Raw genomic sequence first — 21,492 nt, 5'->3', positions numbered from 1 at the left:
ATGGGGATATACACTACGGTATTTCTACCATGCTCGAAAAGGATCGACAGAACGTGGTAAAATAGGCTGATGCAAGAAATTTTGTAATTCTGCCGATATACCCCCAAGGCGATCCAGTTCTGACATAGCAGAGGACTGATGAATCTGAAATATGGCATAATAAGTGAATGTAGATGTAGATTAATAACTTTCTTTACCATTTCGTCATGAATATCCCACAGGCCCGAGGGGGGCGACACATCTAAATCTCAATTCTAGGTGCTCAAAAAATCTCACACTAGCGAAAAAATCTTCGAAAAATCTTCTTACATTTCTCGCATCTACTTGCATCGCGCATCATCTTTTTGCAGGAAATCTTCAAAATCGTGATAAATCTTCTTTATATCTACTCAGCGTACGCGCAGCTAGCCACAGCAAACCACAATATTTCCTGCATCGTAGATAGAGTCGTCCCCTTCGCACAGGCCTCCGGTTGGTTTTGGTGGGAGGACAGATGTGTGCAATCATCGTATACTCTTTCGATACTATAAATCTGCTCAGACACCATTTTAACCACCCGAGCGTGAGCTGAAAACTTCAGGTACAGGTCAACATTATATTTCAAATGCAAATGCATTGATTTGTTTTTTTTTTGTTGTTGGATCGAAAGAAAAATCGAATGAAAAGGATCGATCCAGTCGATTTTTGTCGTGTTTGAGATCGATTAAAAAATCGATTAATCGATCCTTTGTGATTCGATCCAAGATCGCCCATTGTTAGTCTGGACTCCTCACTACACTGTTAGAAAAAGGTACTCAAAATTAAGTTCTTTTCACTCATCTCGGCACTATAGTGCAGGAACCTAAAAGTAGGTAAAGCGGGTCAAAGTAATTTTCATTTACTTGTGTGCAGTTCGTATGGAATTTTCCACTGGCTTTTTAATCAAAAGTAAGTTAGTTGTACCCAACAGTAGGTAAATATGATTATACTCAACGTTGGGTTCCCACACTTTACTACCCCTGTTGGGTGATTTTGCTCCTCCGTTTTTGACAACATTAGAAGGAGAAAAGGAGACAAACTAGTCAAAAGTAGGTAAAGGTGAACTGGCCGTTGGGTACTTTTTTCTTACCGTGTACAACAACGGTGTCGAAAGAGTTGAGTTTGTTCAGCGACGGTTCCTGAGATATGCGCTACGTAAACTACCGTGGGCGGATCCCTTCCGACTGCCTAGCTACGAAAGTCGTTTGCAACTGATCCATCCGGAGCCCCTGTCGGTCCAAAGAGATAAAGAAAGGGCATTGCTAGATATTTTGCACGGACGCACCGATTGCCCTGTTCTCCTGCCCGTACAGCTAACTAATTATAGCATGTTCAGCGCAATCGGTGGTTTACAGAGACTCTTAAATAGAGTCTGCGCACTATTTGACTTTAGCCTGACCCGCTTCACCGAAGCTTTAGTTCTTTTTTTTCTAGATCAGTTTAGTTTGTCTAGCAATGTTCGTTTTTTACGAGATGACTATTGACTTATTGATGTTTAGTTTTAATACTTTTTCTGGTTTAGTTTAGGTTACATCATTGGGGCCAATGACGCCTGTTGATGTTAAGACATAAATAAATAAATACATAAAATCTTTACGATAAATCATACAAATTTATACTCTAATGGCTATGTCCAGTTTCCTTCAGAAGTGAATAAATGCCACCAAGTCGTTGACGGATAATACGTAAGCCTTTGCTAAATTATCCAAAGCTGAATATATGCAACGATATTTTCCACCATTTCAGCCGTATAAAAAAAAGCAATTTATGATTATCCTCAGATAACACCAGAAAAGTCAAGTAACAAATACAAGCTCATCCATCTGCTGCAGCTCAATAAGCCACATGCTCCCAAGAATCAATTGCTTTTCATTGTACAACAGATTAAAAATGCTGTACTGCACTTCTTTCACGATGATTAACCATCCAACCAAGACCAGGACCAAGCTTGACGCAAGGGGCGTGAGTGCTATTGGCACTGTGATGAAACACACGTTTCATCTTTCGACTTTCGATCTTGGTGCCACTCTTTGCCTCCGTCTGACGCAAATCCATCGATCCGAGTATTATTTTTTACTGCCATGATGGGTACTTCTGCCTTTCCATGGAGAAGCTACCCGACGTACATTGATGCAGCAATTTGTTTGAAATAAGATGCTTTTCTCTATTCGTCCTACATGAGCTATATGTTACGCCAGGATAGAAGTAATACCCTGTACGGGATCAACAACGACAAGAGAAAAAAAAAATGTACACTCCATAACTTCGATGAAGGATGCTTCCTCGGTCTGCAGCAGATGAATTGGATGAAACAGGAAACCTCTTAGTTTGGCGTTTTTGCGCGCTTCAGCTTGCCGTATCACTTCTCACATGTGTGGAACTTTGTATTCACGATATTCGTTGAAATTTGGGGGTGGCTCAATCTAAATTCCCTGTCGTTCGAAAATGGACCGATCCGACAATTTGAGCATCCCTCAAAGTGGTTCCCCATTTTTCATCTCGGTTGCATCCTTTCGGAATCGGTTTTCCAAAAAAAAAGATGAAGAAAAGGAAAACTAAAAACAATCACGTACACCGATGATGGAGGAATCTTTCACTTTTCAATATTCCGGCAAACCGACATGACATACATATTCCTTCGACGTGTACATCCCCTGCCCCCATCGAATCCCGAAAGGTTGAAGCATTTGACGTTGACGTTTGGGACGACGACGACACGAAGCAAGCAGCAGGAAGGTAATTGAAGAATATGGCACGGCACACCCCCAGAGGAATGGGATGATTGAAGCCAAGAACCATAAAACAAATCGATTAATCCTTCTGAAACTGACAGGTTTCCGAGCTCGTCATGATTGAAAGTTTTAGGACGGCCTCTGACGACGCCGATCGACGGTTCGGATCGGTTGGTGACGAGATTGGAGTTGGGCGGAGATCGAATTTCACTGCCACACGTTGCCATCCAACGACGGTTGATTGATCTCGGTTCCGGATCCGGAGCTCATGACGATGGCACTGGGGTAGTAAATTACATTGATTTATGAAATACTCTGTAGCTAATTGATTTGCGGCTGTGTGTTGAGGCTTTGCATGAATTGTTGGACGACGATAATCTGCAAACGAATGCTATTGACTAACAACATTTTCATCTTTGATTTTCGATTCCAGATCTGAACTGAAGTGCAATTGAAATATCCGTGTTTGCTAGCAAGTGGAAAGGCATCATGATGATCAAAACAGTTTGTTGTGTAATTAGCTTCCTGTTCCTAGGGATAACAGCCGTCCATGCGGATGCCGTTACGGAGGAACTTCCACCAGGTAAGTGCGAATCACTTTTCAGCGTGGGAATCATAAGGTTGGACAAGCGTATGGAATTAAAGATTGGGTCCATCGATAAAAATCTCCTGTTTTTTTTTCAATTGATTGATGTAAGATAAGCGTCATCTGGACTTTATAAATGACAATAAAAGGTTTGCCACTACTGAAGCTATTTCGGAATTTCTGCATCTATGCCTATAGGCCCATTATTAGGAACACTCAAGTAGTTGAAAATTGCGAAATTCTTAAATGTTTCCCTGATAAAAGGAAACCATAAGCGAATGATAATGCGATGCGATAATGTTACTACTGGGCAGAGATGCCAGATTTACAGGCATGTCTGTGAATTTTCAGACTTTTATTTTTTTCACAGACATTTTTTCGATACAGACATTTGCAAAATTTAGAGTATTTTCACAGATAATCACAGACTTTTGTAATCTTTGGAAAATCTTAAAATGTATTTGGTTAAACTGTTTCACATCTGTAATCAAATAACACGTGCGATGCTTTTTGCAACACGCATTAGAAATTCGCGCGTTTTCAAATCAACCACACGAACGAGCTGTCACTGTTATAGACGGTCATACATAGTTAAAGACCTGTCGATGTGCTGCAATGTTGTATCCAAAATGAAAATTTTCGATACGATTTGACGTCAGCTCACGTTGGCGGGCTTATAACTTGACTGTCTATAGTCACTTTCACTGAAAATGTGAATGAAACAGATAGTGTGTTTCCATCCCATACATTCCTTTTTTTTTTTTTCGAGGGCACCCACCCCCGGATGCTGTTTTAGTGCTGAGCGAAGCGGCCATTTTCGCCGTTTTGTACCTGAATAAGAATCGTAAAAATGTGGAAAAAAAATCGAGAAAAATCAAAGGGAAGCCGAGAGGAACCCCATAACGAACTTTTTCAAATGATCGGGTATAAGTTAAGGAATTCACATTTTTGTTCATATCTTCGGAACCAAAATTCGATCGGGAAAAAAATCAATAGCGATCTATGAGGATCTGAAACACATCTTCAGGAACTAGGTCCACTCAAATTGGTCCAGCCAACTCTGCGAAAATTGAGTGAGTTACACTCATACGAACTTACATAGATACATACATATATACGAACATACAGAAACATTTCCCGATCCCGTTGAGATGAGTCTATTTGTATATGCCATTCGTCTCTCCGGGTCTTGGAAAGAAATTGTGTTTTTCAAGTGATATCATAGCTTTCGGTTCACCTTGGTGTACGAGAAAGGCAAAAGGTTGGTATCAGCTAATACTGTTATATTTAGCCAAAAATTTCGCTAAATCAGGTGTGTAATTACTTTGCAAAATGTAATGAATATGTTGCTTGAAATATCTTATTTTAAAACTGTATTTGTAAAATCGTTACAACAGTGTTCGTGTTAAGCGTATCACGTACTTGGTTTCGTTGTACAGTACACTCAAATTCTCGATGATTTTTTTTTTTTTGATATTCCTTCCTATATCAATCGTTTCAGCCACCCTGATTCTGATTCATCAACACTTTTTGAGAACGAAGTGTTTAGAATCGTATTAATAAGCTAATAAATTGCTCTTTTGATTGTCGATTTCTCCATATTTAGGTGGTGGAAAGTTGAATCTCTCAATGAGATGTGTTCGTTGCCCGCTGGTGTGTAAAAGGACTAAGAAACTAACGAATTTCCACACTGCGTTGCGTATAAAATCGACTCAAATTCTAGTTAAAATTACTCAAACTCTAGAAAATGTATTTCACCTGTGGACTGAGTAAAATTTTCCGAGCATCATAAATCTGTTCGAATATGACAAAAATCGACGAAAAATTTACTCAGTCTAGAAGTCACATATCCAATGGAAAACATTTATAGAATTTCACATAAATTTCATGTGATATTATAATTGGGAATTGCACCACAAAATCACATGAACATTATGTGTCAAATGAAATTAAAGTGAATCATCATATAGACATGAATGTTATGTGAAATTTAGATTGATATCATCGATTGTTAATGGAAAATTATAATGTTCATTCCCAATCGAAACTAAGGCTTGTATTCGAAAAAAATGCACCATTTTTATCCGTGTGTAACTTTTTTATCCGTGGGTAAAAATTGATGAAAATCTGGGTATAACTAGTTTGGAGTGAATTGTTTACATGTGCAAAATTTCATAACAATTGGTGTCATTGAAACAAGAAGAAAATCGCCGGAGGATTTTGCGCGCCGTCATGGAAAATCCGACTGCGACCATGAGATGGATCGGAAGACAACTGGGAATCACCCATACAACTGTGTCTCGGGTGGTAAAATCGTTTAAGAAGTCCCAGACGACCGAGCGGCGGGCTGGAAGTGGAAGAAAATCGTAGACAGCTGACCTTGTGAAGGCCCGGAAGGTGTTGGATTATTTCAAGCGTAATCCGAACCTTTCGATTCGCGACGCGGCTCTGAAGGCAAAGTGTTCCACCTGGTTCGTTCAGCAAACCATGAAACGAGCTGGGCTTCGTGTATTCAAGGTCCGGAAGGCACCGAACCGGCGTGATCAACAAAACACGGTGGCCAAATGTCGTGCAAGGAAGCTGTATCGAGAATGGTTAACGAAACCGATGTGTAAGGTTATGGATGACGAAACCTACATCAAGGCAGACGCAAAGCAGATACCGGGGCTGGAGTTCTACGTTGCCAAATCACGGTTTGATGTTCTGGAAGACATAAGGAAGAAGAAAGTGGACAAATTCACCAAAAAATACTTGCTCTGGCAGGCCATATGCCAAAGCGGTAATCTGAGTAAACCGTACATCACAATGGGTACCATCAACAGCGAAATTTACCGCACCGAGTGCCTCCAGAAGCGTATGTTGCCCTTCCTGCGCTCCCACGGAGGCGAGACATTATTTTGGCCGGACCTGGCATCATGCCAATACGCGCGATCGACGTTGGATTGGTACAGAGGCAATAACGTTGTTTTTGTACCAAAAACCGCCAACCACCCAAATTCACCAGAGATTCGTCTGGTGGAAAGATTTTGGGCTATAATGAAGGCCAAAGCTCGAAAATCGTCCAAGGTGTTTAAAATCGAGCTGGAGTTGAAGAAAGAATGGATGGAAGTGACCAAAAAGGTCGGCTGCACCATTGCAAGGGAAAGGTGCGAGCTTTCAGCGATGAAAAGGAATTGAATAAAGTAATTATGCCGAAACATAATCCATATGTATTTTTTCATTCCCTAAAAGTTTCAAGAAAATCCGACTTAAAATAAATTTTTGGTGAACACTTTTGTCTGGTGCATTTTTTTTTTCGAGTACAGGCCTTACATGAACTTCAGAAACTACTTCTTTTCCGTGTTCATAATGTCATAGGTGCATCGAGATGTTGCTCATATTAGAAAACAAATTCCTGTAAAAGCTCGGAAAGTTTTACTCAGTCTATGAGTTCAAGAATATGAGTAAATTAATCTCTACTCTGAGTCGACCTCATTTGTCGTTTCACCGTAATTTATCTTTTTATCAATTGGTTTAACGTATAAGGCGTAAATGGATGCATTCCCAACTCCAATTAGGTTCAACTCGTTAAAAGCAGGTCTTTTTTGCTTGCTCAATTTCAAATTTCGCATCCATTTCATGACCATCCCCCACCCCCCTCCCCCCCATCCCACACGTAAAATTTCTGCTTATTTTATGCAGCACAATTACAGACATTTCTGAAATTCACATACATTTTTCGCAGACTTCTGAAAACAAAATCTGGCATCTCTGCTACTGGGATATACTACAAAATAACTGGTCGCAGTGCATTTATGTCCCGAACAGAGGAAAACAAAACTGCAAAACTGGAGATCTTTGGAATATTTTCTGGTCTACCTGATATCTTGAAAGAATATCAGGGAGAAGTCACGAATCACCCATGAGTGTTAAAGTGACTCTAATAATAATAAAATGGAATATAAGAGAAGCACAACAATACCTGAACAACCTGAATTTTTGAAAAAATATTCATAGGATTTTATGGAAAACTCTGAACAACTGAAGGTCTTTTGAATAATTCTTGATCAACCTGGTATCATTACAACATTTCTGAGAGACATGACTTGAACTGTTTAACTGAGATCTCCCAACAGGTTCACTAAAATTCCGACAAGTTCATAGATCTTCTGACATGTTCTTAAAACTTATGCCAAGTTCACTTCACTGAACTTCAGACAAGCCCACAGAACTATCTACAAGTTTACAGAATTTCCAACAGGTACACTGATCTTCCGACATATTCATAGGACTTCCAACAAACTCATAGAACTCCAACACGATTAAGAATTTATCTTTTCTTCTCCGTTTTCTTTGTATTTATTTCGTTTCAGCATCCTCTTCACCCGTTCATAAACTTTAGAGAAATTCATAGAATTTTATAGGTGAACTGAAATGTCCATACATCTTCCGAATACTTCACTGAACTTCCGAGATGTTTATAGAACTTTCGATATGTGCATGGAACTTCCGAGTAGTCCATACATCTTCCAACCAGTTCATAGGACTTCCGAGATGTTCATAGACTTCCAAAACTCTCATCTAACTTCCGAGATGTTCATAGAGCTTTCGAGCATAGAACTTCCGAGATGTTGGTGGAACTTCTTAAAATTATTGATCTTATTATCTTAATTAAAGACACATCTCTCATTGAACTTCCTAGCGTGTTTACCTAATTAAAAGGAATTTACACGACGCTGCTATCTCTGATCAACTGACGGGTCTTTGGAATAATTCTTGGTCAGCCTAATATCTTTTAAACATTGCTGACTTGAATTTCTCAATCTGTCATGACTTGAATTTTTTAACTGTTGAAGATCTTCAGGTTCGCTCAAATTCCGACAAGTTCTCGAATTGTCCAACAAGTTCATGGATCTTCCGATATCTGCACTGAACTTCAGATAAGTCCATAAAGCTATCTACAAGTTTACAGAATTTCCAACATATTCATGGGACTTCCGACAAATTCATAGAACTCCAGCTTTATTAAGAATTTCTCTTTTCTTTCCTGTTTTCTTTGGATTCATTTCGATTCAACATCCCCTTTACCAATATGCAACATCCCTTTCGTGCAGTTTTTAACCATGCGTGCAGTACTTAAGAGAAATTCATAGAACTTTCTGGATGAACAGAGATGTCCATAGATCTTCCGAGTAGTTCACTGAACTTTTGAGATGTTCATAGAACTTTCGAGCAGTCCATACATCTTCCAAGTAGTTCATATACATTCAAAACGTTTATAGAACTTCCGAGCAGTTCATCCTAGAACTTCCTAATCGTTCTCAGAACTTTCGAGATGTTCTTAGAACTTCCGACATGTTCATGAAACTTTAGAGATGATCTAGAATATCCAAGCAGTTCATAGAACTTCCGAGAGGATCATATAACTTCCAAGCAGTTCATAGAACTTTCGAGGTGTACATGAAACTTCCGAGATAGAACTTCTTAGAATTGTTGCTATTCAGTCATTCCTTTTGATTTTATTTTGTCATTAGGGTGACCATTTCCATGTAAGGTTGGAAAAAACATCGATTTTTTTAAAACTATTTTGTCATGGCTTTTGAACCACTAAGCCGATTTCACGATATCAAGCATGTTGTTTGGTCATGTACCTTACACCGTGTTGCCAGATCTGAGTTATCCACATCCCTCAGGGTCCGAAGAAAACAACCCACGATACCCGTTAGTGATGTCTTGGCAATCCGAGATCTCGACTATTTGAATTTAATTTATGTGTTTTTAAAACGGATCGATCTGAGGATTTAGTAGCTAGTGTCATCTTGTGTTCTCCCAAGTTATTAGCTGCCCATCGGTGTACCCCCATGTTTGTATTTTTCATCAGAGTGTGGATTAGTTTGAGATCAAGAGCACATTGCTCTCCAAGCCTTGTGTTCACAATCCCTACCCTGCCTTCCTTTTGTTACAATTCGTTACCCCTAAACCTCGAGATAGCCGGGAGTAATCGGCCCCCACTTTACTAACGTTAGTTTTAAGTAATTTTGTAATTTGTAACAGCAAATGAGCCAGGAAAAATAAACGCATTATGAAAAAAAAATTAAATATTGTATAAAAGGAAATTAAAAATTATTTTTGAAAAACATATAATGATAAAAAAAATTCTTTGAAAATATTGATTGTATTTATTTTCTTATGTTTTTTTTTTATAGTTTGTGGATAGAGGGCGCAGCATGTTTGTTTATTTTTCACTGACAATTTTGGATTTTTAACACAAAATATCAAAATATCAGCGATATACTTTTTTCGTTTTAGAGTTATATTTTAGTGAAGTTATCAATTGGGATTTTGCTCAATACTCCTTAAAGACTTGTAAAGTAGTATATAACTTACCTTATCAATCAGACTAAGGCCTTGTTGTCAAGCATGGGAAAATTCATTCACTCGCGCGAGCACCGCAGAATCAAAATAGCCATCCTCGCCTACAAACAGATTGCCGAACGAGTGTAAATTTTTCCTACCAAGTGACTCTGCAGCTCGAATCAGAACTGACAGCAGTAGAAGGAAAGAAGGATAATCTGAAAGGCAGCCGAACAATTTTCTCTAGCGAGGGAGAACCAGATTGAATGCGTTAGATCCGAATGCTAACGATTTAAATAGCCGAGTCAGATAGTTTTTGGCTCACTGATTTAAATCAGTTGAATTGGCCACAGCAGTTTTAAGTTATTTGGGTGACGTTTATGTTTATGTGTTACAGTATAACAGTTTTCTCGAAATTAAAAGCGATTTAAATGTGTCAATGTATGTTTAAAGCTATAAAATAAAAAGTGATTCTTTCTGCAAAATTCTCATTCAGCTCACTCAGCAGAATGCAATCGTAAAAGGCTCAGCATGGAAAAAATAATAAGAGAGGAATCATCCACACTACTACACTCAGAATCATTCATGTTGCGTTCAGCTGTCTGTTTTGCTCAATTCTGCGTTCATCGAAGAAAATAGAAGCAATGCGAATACGAACAAAATCAGTGCGGCTCGCACAAGCTGCTGTTCGTTTCTGATGTTGTGTGCTTGTGAGTGAGTTGAGAATGCAAAATTGAACGATTTTTCCCATGCTTGCTTGTTGTCCTCTGCTGTCCGAAGAAGTCGTCTCCACTCTACTCGATCCATGGCCACACTTCGCCAGCCTCGTAATCTGCGAAGAGTCCGCAAGTCGCCTTCTACTTGGTGCCCGCTGCGCACCTCTTCTTCTTGTTCCTGTTGGGTCGCTTTCTAGAAACATTTTCACTGGGTCGTCGTGCGACATTCTTACGACGTGCCCAGCCCATCGTAGTCACCCATTTTTTGCAATGTGGACGATAGATGGTTCTCCCAGCAGCTGGTGTAATTCGTGAGTCATTCGCCTCCTACACGTTCCATCATCCATCTGCACTCCACCGTAGATGGTAAGCAACACCTTCCGTTCGAAAACACCAAAGGCGCGTTGGTCCTCCACGAGCATAGTCCAGGTCTCGTGGCCGTAGAGGACCACCGGTCTAATCAGCGTCTTGTAGACAGTCAACTTCGTGCGGTGGTGAATTTTATTCGACCGGATCGTCCTCCGGAGTCAAAAGTAGGCACGATTCCTTGCCATAATGCGTCTTTGAATTTCTCTGCTGGTATCATTTTCGGCGGTCACCAGTAAGCCCAAATACACGAACTCATCGACCACCTCGATTTCGTCACCGTCAATCTGAACTCAGGGTGGGAAGCTAACATTGTCTTCCCTAGAACCTCTTCCTTTCATGTATTTTGTCTTTGAAGCGTTGATGGCACGTCCAATCCACCTAGCTTCAGCCTTCAGTCTGATGTATGTTTCCGCCATCGTCTCAAAGTTCCGTACCATGATGTCAATGTCATCGGCGAAGCCAAGAAGCTGGATGAACTTCCTGAAAATCGTGCCACTCGTGTCTATCGCAGATGTTCTGATCACACCTTCTATCGCGATGTTGAATAGCAGACACGAAAGTCCATCACCTTGCCGTAGCCCCCTTCGAGATTCAAAGGGACTCGAGAGTGTGCCCGATACTCGAACAACGCACATCACTCGATCCATCGTCGCCTTGACCAATCGCGTCAGTTTATCCGGAAATCCGTACTCGTGCATAAGAATATAGTAGTATATAGTCTAGTATAAATCAATGGAGACAAATATTGTTATAATCGCCTGTAGCTCAGTCAGTGCCCTTTGCCAGTGCTGTTGGAAACGAACTTTCGATATGGTCAAAATAAAGCTGACATATGACAACACTGGCTGTATATCCAGGTGACATGGATGCAACGTACAGAATGGCGGAGGAGAAAGCAGTATTCATCAAGTTTAAATCCGAATCAGGTATTCGTTATGCCTATGCATAACCCCGAGCATCTCATTTTCCAGTATGATAATGGAAAGACAGCTGAGGTACGGATGTCTCTTGCGGGGGCAACGTTCAATACGTGTGATTGTACAATCTTTCACCGGAGGAACCCAGAAGGCGATCTCACGTTGGTGCTGGGATACTACGGAAAGTGAAGCGTGTCATCCGAGAGAAATTCCTTGTGGACTTGGGCCTCGACATCTACAAAGGCGTGCGAGGTGTATACATGGACGTGGAGAAGGATATTCTCTCCTCGCTAAATTTCTTCAATTGGAAGGGGAATATAAGTTATGGTGGAAATAAGGATAAATGCTTCCAATGCAAGGTGGAGGGGCATCGGATTAATTCTTGCCCCGAACCGGAATCAGCAACTTGAAAAGAAACCGGAAAGAGCAGAATGAAAAAAAAACAGGAAACTAAAAAGTAAAGCTAGGACAAAGAACAAAGCGATAGCAGTACGTACGCTATTGTAGCGGCTGGAGGTGTATCGTTAGACAGCAACAGCCAGGAAACAGAGGAAGGGATAGAGGTACTGCATAAAGAGGTGGTGAAATTGAATGTGGCAATCCTGGAGACCGAAAATGAAACTCATCAGGCTGAACCCCAACTTATCTTTTTTTTTTTAGTTAGTTCGTTTAGTTGTAAGACTCAATCGCGTTAGCTTTACGGAGCCGATAGTTCATTGTTCTTTGTTTGTAACAAAATTCACTTAATTCTATGTCTAGTAGGAGTTGGGCCGAATACTCGCGGCTTACCCGAGGTTAGAGGGGTACCTTGTCGAAGGATAGGAAAAGGGGAAGAGCTTGGGGGTACGGTTTCGTTGTCTCATCAGAGTGATGTCGCCAGTATGAACAGTAGTGTGGTTCTAGCTTCGTCTGCAGTTCGACCGGCTATGGTGACCAGTGGGCAATGATGAGACTCAAACAAAAACTAATAAAGAGATATAAAAGATAAACGAATTAAATTCTTAAACTAGACATTTTCAGAAACACATAAATCGACTGCATATAGCAGATATCGCGGGTACTCAACGCGTCTCTGATAGGGAACCCCAACTTTTCTGGTGTTAGCAACGGATATAGTATTGAGCTGATCTGGCGCAATCTGAGTTGTACTCCGAATTTTTGTTTAGATGGCGAGCTCTCGGTTTTGCACCCCTCTTCCTGGCTCTTTCACTTTTACGATGCTCTCGTCACATTTCTTAAGGGTAGTCTTAATGAGAAAAAAACATCACAACAAATTCTTACTATTATACCTGTTTTCTCTGACATAAAGCGTAAGTTATTCAGCCGAAGATTGCTGAGTGAAATTAGAAGAAATATTCAACGATATTGTATCGGTCAGGAGCCTTCTTGCAAGTCAACAGCAATTCATTAAAGTTAAGAGAATATAAATTTATTTCAGAGAAGTTTGAAGAAGATCGGAGAACAGCATGGAAGTAAAAGAAACGTTATAGAATTTCAAGAAACTCCATAGATATTCATAACCTTCGTAGACATTCATTGAACTATGTAGAAGGTCAGAAAACCCTTCGCCGTTTTGCACCTATTACATACAAATCGATGTAACACAGTTTTGGGCCAATCTGTGGGAGAATCCTGTTCAACATAACAGTGATCGGAAGTGATTGGCAGAGGAAGAGGATAGGAGTAATTGTAATTGTAAGCATACCCACGGTCGTTGTAACCACCCAGGATATGCGGTAGGCTATCCGGTATACCAGGAATTGGGCTGCACCAGGACCAGATTTTGTGCACAACTTCTCGTACAAAAAGTTCACCTCAATCCATGGGTGGATGGCGGAATGCTTCAATATGGTACTAGAAGACCCCCAACAGCTACCAGAATTCATTACAAGAGGGGTAACCTATCTTCTGGGCCTCCCTTAGCTCAGTCGGTAAAAGCGCAGCTACAAAGCAAGACCATGCTGGAGGTGGCTGGGTTCGATTCTCGGTCCGTTCTAGGAGTTTTTCGGTTTGGAAAATTTCTCGACTTCCATGGGCATAGAGTATTGATGGTACTTGCCACACAACTATACTAATGCAAAAATGGTACAGGCATCGAAAGCTCTCAATTAATAACTGTGGAAGTGTATCTAGAACACTCAGTTGAGATCACGCAATAAGCTAATATGCGATATATGCAATAAGCTTGAAATGCGAAGAAGAAGAAAAAAGAACCTATCTTCTGCCCAAGGACCAAAACACGGCTAAGTATAGGCCAATGACAGGTCTCTCGAGCCTGTTCAAAGTGTTCTCGTCAGTAATAAATCGGAAGATACAGAACCATTGTAATGTTAACAACGTTTTGGCTGAATAACAGAAGGATTGTCGGCGAAACACTAAAGGCTGCAAAGATCAGGTCATCATCAATGCAGTTATTGTCAATAAGGTGAGCCAGAAAAAGATAAATTCATTGAACTGTGTAGAAGGTCAGGAAACCCTTCGACGTTTTGAACCCGTTCAGCATGTTATGTATAAGTTCAGAGAACTTTGTATGACTTCTTCAAGCATTGAACTTCGTTCAATTTCACAAAATTTTCAAGAAATTGTGAGGGCTTTGTAAGCATTCGGTAAAACTTTGTAATGGAAACGAGGAACCTTACACAAGTTTGGGAAGTTATGGGAAATTTGGTTTATTTTTAGAAGCTTCATAAAAGGTTTTCCTTTTACTTCATAAATCTTAAAATAACTTCTTAAGACTTTAAATAGATCAGGAGATTCTGTAGACAATCAGGAAACTTTTTATAATAACAGGGACTTTCGTAGAAAAACAACGACCTTCAGGCAACTTTGAAGAAATGCAGCAAACGTCATAGGAATTATGAAAATTTGCAGAAATCAAACGAATTACGTAGCATTTCGAGGAACGTTGTAACACTGAATAGAAGTGCAGGGATTTGTTTTTTTTAATTCATGGAACTTTGTAGGCTTTCAACCAAAATTTAAGAAGCTCAGTAAACTTCGTAGACCTTATTTACTTATACTTCCTAGAATTTCAGAGTTTGATTTGAAAATTTTGGGAACTTTGTTTCGGCAAGATGTTTAGGAAAGTTCGGTCAAATGGTTCAAGGTCTTTCGTGATGTTTGAAAAGGTCATGGATATTCTGTGGTCTTGATCAAATTGGAAGAATTTCATCTTCTGTTAAATATTCACTGAAAACAAATAAAAATACATTTTGTTTATTTTTTCCACAATGACATTATTTTTCTCTACAATTTTGTTTCCGACGTCATTTCGTTTAAATGTGCCGTCTTCGTGCTACAATTTATTTAATAATTTCATGTACGCCATTTTGAAAATTTTACAAGATACAAATTGGACAAATTTTAGCAAAAATATGATTGATTTCCCATAACAATTACAATTACGCCAAGTCTCATACAAATCGATGTAATACAGTTTTGGGCCGATTTGTGGGATAATCCTGTTCAACCTAACAGTGATGGGATGTGTTTGGCAGAGGAAGAGGATAGGAGTAATGGAATTGTAAGCAAGCCAACGGTCGTTGTAACCACCCAGAATATTCGGGAGGCTATCCGGACATCAGGAATCGGCTGCACCAAGAGCAGAGAGTTCACCGTGGGCGGATGGTGGAATGCTTGAATATGGTCCTAGAAGACCCCCAACAGCTACCAGAATTCATTACCAGAGGGACAACCTATCTTCTGCCCAAGTACCAAAACACGGCTTATCCAGCCAAGTACAGGCCAATAACATGTTTCTCGAGCCTGTAAAAAGTGCTCTCATCAGTAATAAATTGGAAGACACCATTGCAATGTAAACAACGTTATGGCCGAAAACAGAAGGGCTGGCAGTGAAACACTCAAGGCTGCAAAGATCATCGATGCAGTTATTGTCGGTCAGGCAAGCCAGAAAAGAGAAACCTGAGCATGGCGTACATCGACTACAAGAAGGCGTACGTCTCAGTACCGCATTCGTACCTCCCAAGGTACTGCAGTTATACAAGGTGGACGGTGAAGTCATCAGGCTTATGCAGCACGCAATGGGAATGTGGAGTACATCTCTCCACATTGCTGACGGAGCAGTGGTGTTACGGTTCAGAACTCTTAGCATAAGAAGGAGGATTTTCGAAGCCGATACCTTTAGTCCGCTGTGGATCTGTCTTGCGATGAATCCCCTCAGCAGAGCACTCAATCTATGGATACCATTTGAAAAGTGGAGGAAGAAGTTCAAATGTTACCCACACCTTCTACATGGACGACTTGAAGCAGTTTCCGCATCAACGAACAGGAGGAGATTCGGAATATGGTTGAAGGCGAAACCTACAAGTACCTGGGGTTCGTGAAACTGAAAGGGATTCACCATACAACGATCAAGAACGAGCTGCAGGAAAAGTTCTTGTATCGAATCAATCGTATTCTGAGGTCGTTCCTGTCGGCTGGCAACAAAATAAAGGCGATAAACACGTTTGCCGTGCCCCTGTTGACCTACAGTTTTGGGGTGGTAAAATAGTCCAAGGCGATAGCACGAACGAGAAGTGGCGTTCTCTAAGCATCGCATGTATCACCCAAAGTCAGCCGTCGCGAGAGTCACCTTGCCATGTAATGAAGGAGGAAGAGGCATCACTGATATCCAAGCGCTATGTGTTTCCCAGATTCAGCTACTTCGTAGAAAGACAGAACCGTCACAAAGTCTACCGTGCTGTTTGTGAGACAGACCACGGGTTCAGCGCGCTGCATCTGGCACAGGAAGACTACCAGCTGAATTGCGCCCTAAAAACTGTCGAAGATAAAGTCGCATCGTGGAAGCTGAAGGAGCATTCCCATCAGTTGGAACAAGCGCATGTCGACAAAGTGGCGTCGAATACGTGGCTGGTGCGAGGTGCACTCTTCTCAGAGACTGAAGGTTTCATGGTAGCCATGCAGGATCGGGTTGTTGCGACGAAGAACTACCGTAGGTGCATATTGCACGAAGAAGTAGAAGAACGGTGTAGAAAGTGCAATGGAGACGATTGAACATGTTCTTGCTGGTTGGCAGAAGTAGCGTAATTCGGTCGTCACAACGATGTCGCTAAGATTGTGCACCAACAACTTGCACTGAAGCACAACTTGGTGAACCAGTACGTACCCCACTACAAGTACCTGCCAGACCCGCGAGATCATTGCGGATGTCCACACTCGTGACAATCGCCCTGACATTGTGCTCTACGAGAAAAGGTTGAAGCGGGTAGCCCTCATCGATATCGCTGTACCGTTAGATCGCAATGTTCAGTCAACGTTCTCGACCAAGATATTGAAGTACCACGATTTGGCGGTGGAGTTGAAGCAGATGTGGCACCTGAAGGATGTGTCTGTAGTTCCCGTAGTAATCTCGGCGACCGGAATTGTTCCCAGTACCCTTATGCGTTCTCTTAAAGATTTAAAACTACGAAGAGAACTGAACAGCATTCAGAAAGCAGTTATTCTTGGAACCTGTCCGGCGGTTTCTGAATCATCATAACTGAAGCAAATAAATTAGGATGTATGTCAACTGACAAATGAGATCTACAAAGTCTAAGCCCGGGGTAGGTGAAATTTTTCAGCACTTTTACTGAGAAGTTGCAGAATACTATAAAAACAATGATAATAATAATAATCGTTATAAATATAATCAGTATACAATTAAAGCTGGAAAATGTGTTCTAGAGCAAACTTTCTTAAAATATATTGTCGTACATTTTTGTCTAACATTGGGTTGATCTAGATACAATCGCTGAAACATTGATATTTTTAGCTCCTGAAGCGTAAGGACCACCCTAATGTATTTGTATTTTTTTTTTGTTTTTGTCAAAAATTACTAAAATAAATGAAAAAAAACATGCCATAAGGCACCACTAACTTAAAACGTATGAATTTATGGTTTAATCTCAAGCAATGTATTTCTCCTAAACACGGCTGTTTATTTAGCATTTTCATGATTGTACGGATTAAATTGGATACACAATTGTTTTTAAAAAGGTTATGACCGTATAGCATATTTTTCAGTGTCGGGGCATTTAAATTTACATGACATGTTTGTTTACTTTCTATCCTTATATGCCTAGGATGAATACCATCTTGTGTGCATCAATGTTAGATCATCAAATGTGCTCCGATCCTAGCCAGTAATTGATTCAAATTAAAATGATTTTCTAACTATACAGTAAATATTTTTAATTTCCTTTTCATCCAAAATGAAAGCTCTCCAAGCTCTCTATCGACCCCATGTATACATCCTTCATTTCGTCGAATTATCATAACAATATGTCACTAATTATACTCCGGCACGGCCGTTCCGTCGGGAAAACTTCATTCCATGCAATTAACGGAACCACCCGGCATGCTTGTCAAGCTTGCTCGCTCAAGATCTGCGTCTTGAATGTCAAATTAAAAATAATTCGTCTCATTTGCAGAGCCTTTCATCGGAGCAGCAACAAACTCCAGCAGCAAGACATTGGCCATCACATTGAGAGGGAGATGAGTCCTTTGCTGTCGCTCAGTGCTTTGACAGAATATGAATAATAGATAATTTAATTCAATTATAATTGCCACGCAACCATCACCATCGCCTCTACGCTGTCGAGTAGGTGGGTTGACAGGGGAAAGCTTTATTTTTTTTCTTGAAACTCATCAGTGCGAAAAATTGCTAAAGAAAACGGCTAGGAAAAAAAATCGAATGGGAGGAAATTGCTTATATGAAGGACTGGCATAGAAAATGTCGTACCCTTCGTGAATTGTAAGGCTCAAGAGTGAAGGCTATTCTCAAACGAAAACCCAGTACGAATGGAGCCGAGGTATGATCAGCGATGTCAGCTTTCCAATTTTTTGTACACGAAAAAATTCGGTACTCTCTTGTTTATTTTGAACCCGTCAAGTTCTGTAACGAAAACCATTACTATTAACTATTGCTTGAGCTAACAAACTTGCTACCGAATCTTACGGTATCAGCATAAGCAAGGGGGTCCCAACTTTTAGCGTGTACAAAAAAAAAAACTGGACGGTCGACATCGCTGGGTGTGATAATTTTCACGCTGCATAAAACCCACTTCACAACTTGCGGTGAGTATGTGTCAAAGCTTTTGTGAGGGCTCATCTTTTGTGAAAATATTAATTTTGAAAGCGAGGACCGAACCAAACGAGGCGAAGCGTAGTGTGACAAAAATAAAAAAAAAACGGCTTCGTCTACATTTCCATCATTATCCATTATGTCAGCCTGTACTGACCTCTTTTAAGTTATTCAACCGCAACACTCCACTCTCGTTCACTCTATCTATTCATTTATTCGTGTCTTGCTTTGAAGTTTTTCGTTCCTTTGGTCGTGAGGACACTGCCGTGCAACTTTACTGCTGTTGCTGACTATACGAGTGACAGAGTTGATGGATATGGATGCACGGAGAAAATTGCGAGCGGGATATGTTTCAATACACTGACATAACACTCACAATCACATTTTTCGCACGCTGTAACAATCAATTCAAATCAGGTTTTAGTTGGGAAATTTGCTCGCATTTGTCATGGCGGCGCCACTTAAGCTTTCAGCAAACCAGTGATGCCAGTTCTTTTTCAGGACAATTTCGTAGATGTCATAGCTCTTTAAAATGATGCGGGGCACTGGGAACACATAACTAAACTAATCAGACGCGCACAGATTTGTTTATATCGAAAAAGCTGCACATTGGTCATTCCGCTTGATGTGTAATATTACGCTGTACGATGTACACCAAATTCATGTTGATGAGTGTTATATTGTATCCGCTTTTCAAAACATCAACATGAATAACATTAATAGATAAATCGGAATATTTATCACCGACTCCGCAGCCCTGCTGTAAACAAATAATTGCTCAAATTTGTATGGTGAATCACAATCCCCTGTTTCCACTGCTCTTCCAATGTGTATTGAGGTCTCCAACAAAGGTGTCAAATTTGAACAAATTTGGGAACGATTTGGATTTGCGGTTGAAATTTAAATATGTATAGGAAAATTTATGGGCAACGCAACAACCCTATTCATTTCATCAAATGTGGCTCAAATTTCACCAAATCTCGGAAGTAAATTGGAAATACTATGCAGAACAACTACGTCGCAGACTGCAAATCGATTAGGCTTCTGTGAAAAATTTATAATTTTATTGATTTAGACCAGCTCTGCCCAACGTACCCACGGGCCGGACGTGGTCTCTGGATCTCAGCAATAATATTATTCCAACCCAATTTTATTCATCATTATGAATTAATGAGAAATAAACAAAATGCATCTTTAAACATATTAAACGATCAAAGATACAGCCATTTAAACAATCAAGTTTAGAGAGGTTGGGCAGGCCTGATTTAGACCTTTTGCTCCGCGCATACCTACAGGCGTTTTATCCAAACCGAAGTTTCTTTGCGCATGGCTTTCCTCCATACTGAGTGAACCCCCACACAACGTGACTGTCTCGCGCAGTAAGCAGTAGGCGGCAGCTGATAGTGCTGCTAGAAAAAAAAAGAATAATGAACAGTTCGTTTGGTTAGCAATCAGTAATGGTTAATATTTTTTTTCCACAAGCGTCGGATCGTTTTGCCGTCTTCGAAAAAAAAGTTTTCTTGTAAAATTTCCTAGGGAGTAGTTTGGTTGATTTATTTTTAGAGGACAATGGGTGACTTCGCAGGATTTTTATTTGAAAAAGTAAGTTTTCCAATAGAAAATCCTTTTTTAAAATTAAAACCGCTGGTGCTAAAATATGGTTCCACCGATCGACCTCAAATTTTACACAGTTACTATAGGACCCTGGAGATTTCTATTGTTCATATATCCGTGTCCCAGCCTAGTATATAAATCTTGTTCGTACGTGTTCGAACCGCTGTAGTAAACCCGTCTGAGGTCTGAGAGTTTGCGCCAGTGATGCCACATACACAGATTTATCTGTAATCATACAGATTTTTGTCAATATTTTGATACAGATATCTGTATATACAGATTACAGATTTTTCAAAAATATACAGATTTTTCAGATACAAGGAAAATATGTTTTACTATTTTTTATATTTTTTAATTCCGAATAATAATTTTTTCTTACTTTTGAACAGCTTGAATTCAATCTGAGCATCAAACCTAAATCGTCTTTTTCACTAAATAAATAATCATTGTCTTAGCTTCGAATGGACTTGGAATCTTTTGAGTGAAACTCTGATGTTCAGATGCTCTGATTTCTCGTTGCAAGAAATAGTAGTTTCCCTTTTTATTTGTCGAAGAGTCAACTGGGTATATTGATATTTGATTAACAAAATTTCAGAAATAAAGAATATTGCAAGGGGCAATCAAATCTGCACACTGTGCCGAAACACAACAGGACGCATTGTTAGGCACATTAAGGCACAATATGATGAGGAAGACACAACAATATAATATAAAACGGCACCACTGTTGAGCGTTAACATTTTGCCAATCGTTTTTAAGGTTTACTACTCGGGTCAATACTTTATTTACTCACAAACGAAACTAGTGAGAGAACGTCATACATAAAACTGGTGATACAAGGATTCAATCAAGAAGTTGTAAACGACAAACGGATACCCACCGGTGTTGGGGATCATTCGAAAAATTCTGTAAGTATTGTCTGAATCGTGAACCTCTTCAAACCTAACAAAACTAAGCCCGTCTCTTCCGAATCACAGCAAAAACCACAGCGGATCTTGTTTTCATCTAGAACAGCTTCTATCGGGGCCTCACTTCAGTCGAGTTCATCTATGTATACCATGGCCGGTCCTGAGCGTCTTGTCGATACGGCAGTCAAGACGGTTGAAACGGGTTTCCTCTAGAGACG

General features: G+C 40.1%; 1 protein-coding gene across 1 annotated transcript in view; it reads left to right on the top strand.

The window, feature by feature from the left end:
- Sema2a (Semaphorin 2a) overlaps positions 1-21,492 on the top strand; it is a 389,227-nt gene that overhangs the window by 26,951 nt on the left and 340,784 nt on the right. Inside the window, exon 2 of the mRNA XM_065222817.1 lies at positions 3,184-3,333. Within this exon, the coding sequence (XP_065078889.1) occupies positions 3,240-3,333 (94 nt within the window). The 5' untranslated portion in view covers positions 3,184-3,239. The remainder of the gene's footprint in view (positions 1-3,183; positions 3,334-21,492) is intronic.

This window comes from Ochlerotatus camptorhynchus, unplaced genomic scaffold (assembly GCF_037179485.1).
Source record: "Ochlerotatus camptorhynchus isolate MF236.1 unplaced genomic scaffold, CSIRO-AGI_Acam_v1.1 ptg000178l, whole genome shotgun sequence".
Taxonomy (NCBI): Eukaryota; Metazoa; Arthropoda; class Insecta; order Diptera; family Culicidae; genus Ochlerotatus; species Ochlerotatus camptorhynchus.
Note: the sequence above shows the minus strand (reverse complement) of the source record. Positions and strands in the feature narration are given on the sequence as shown.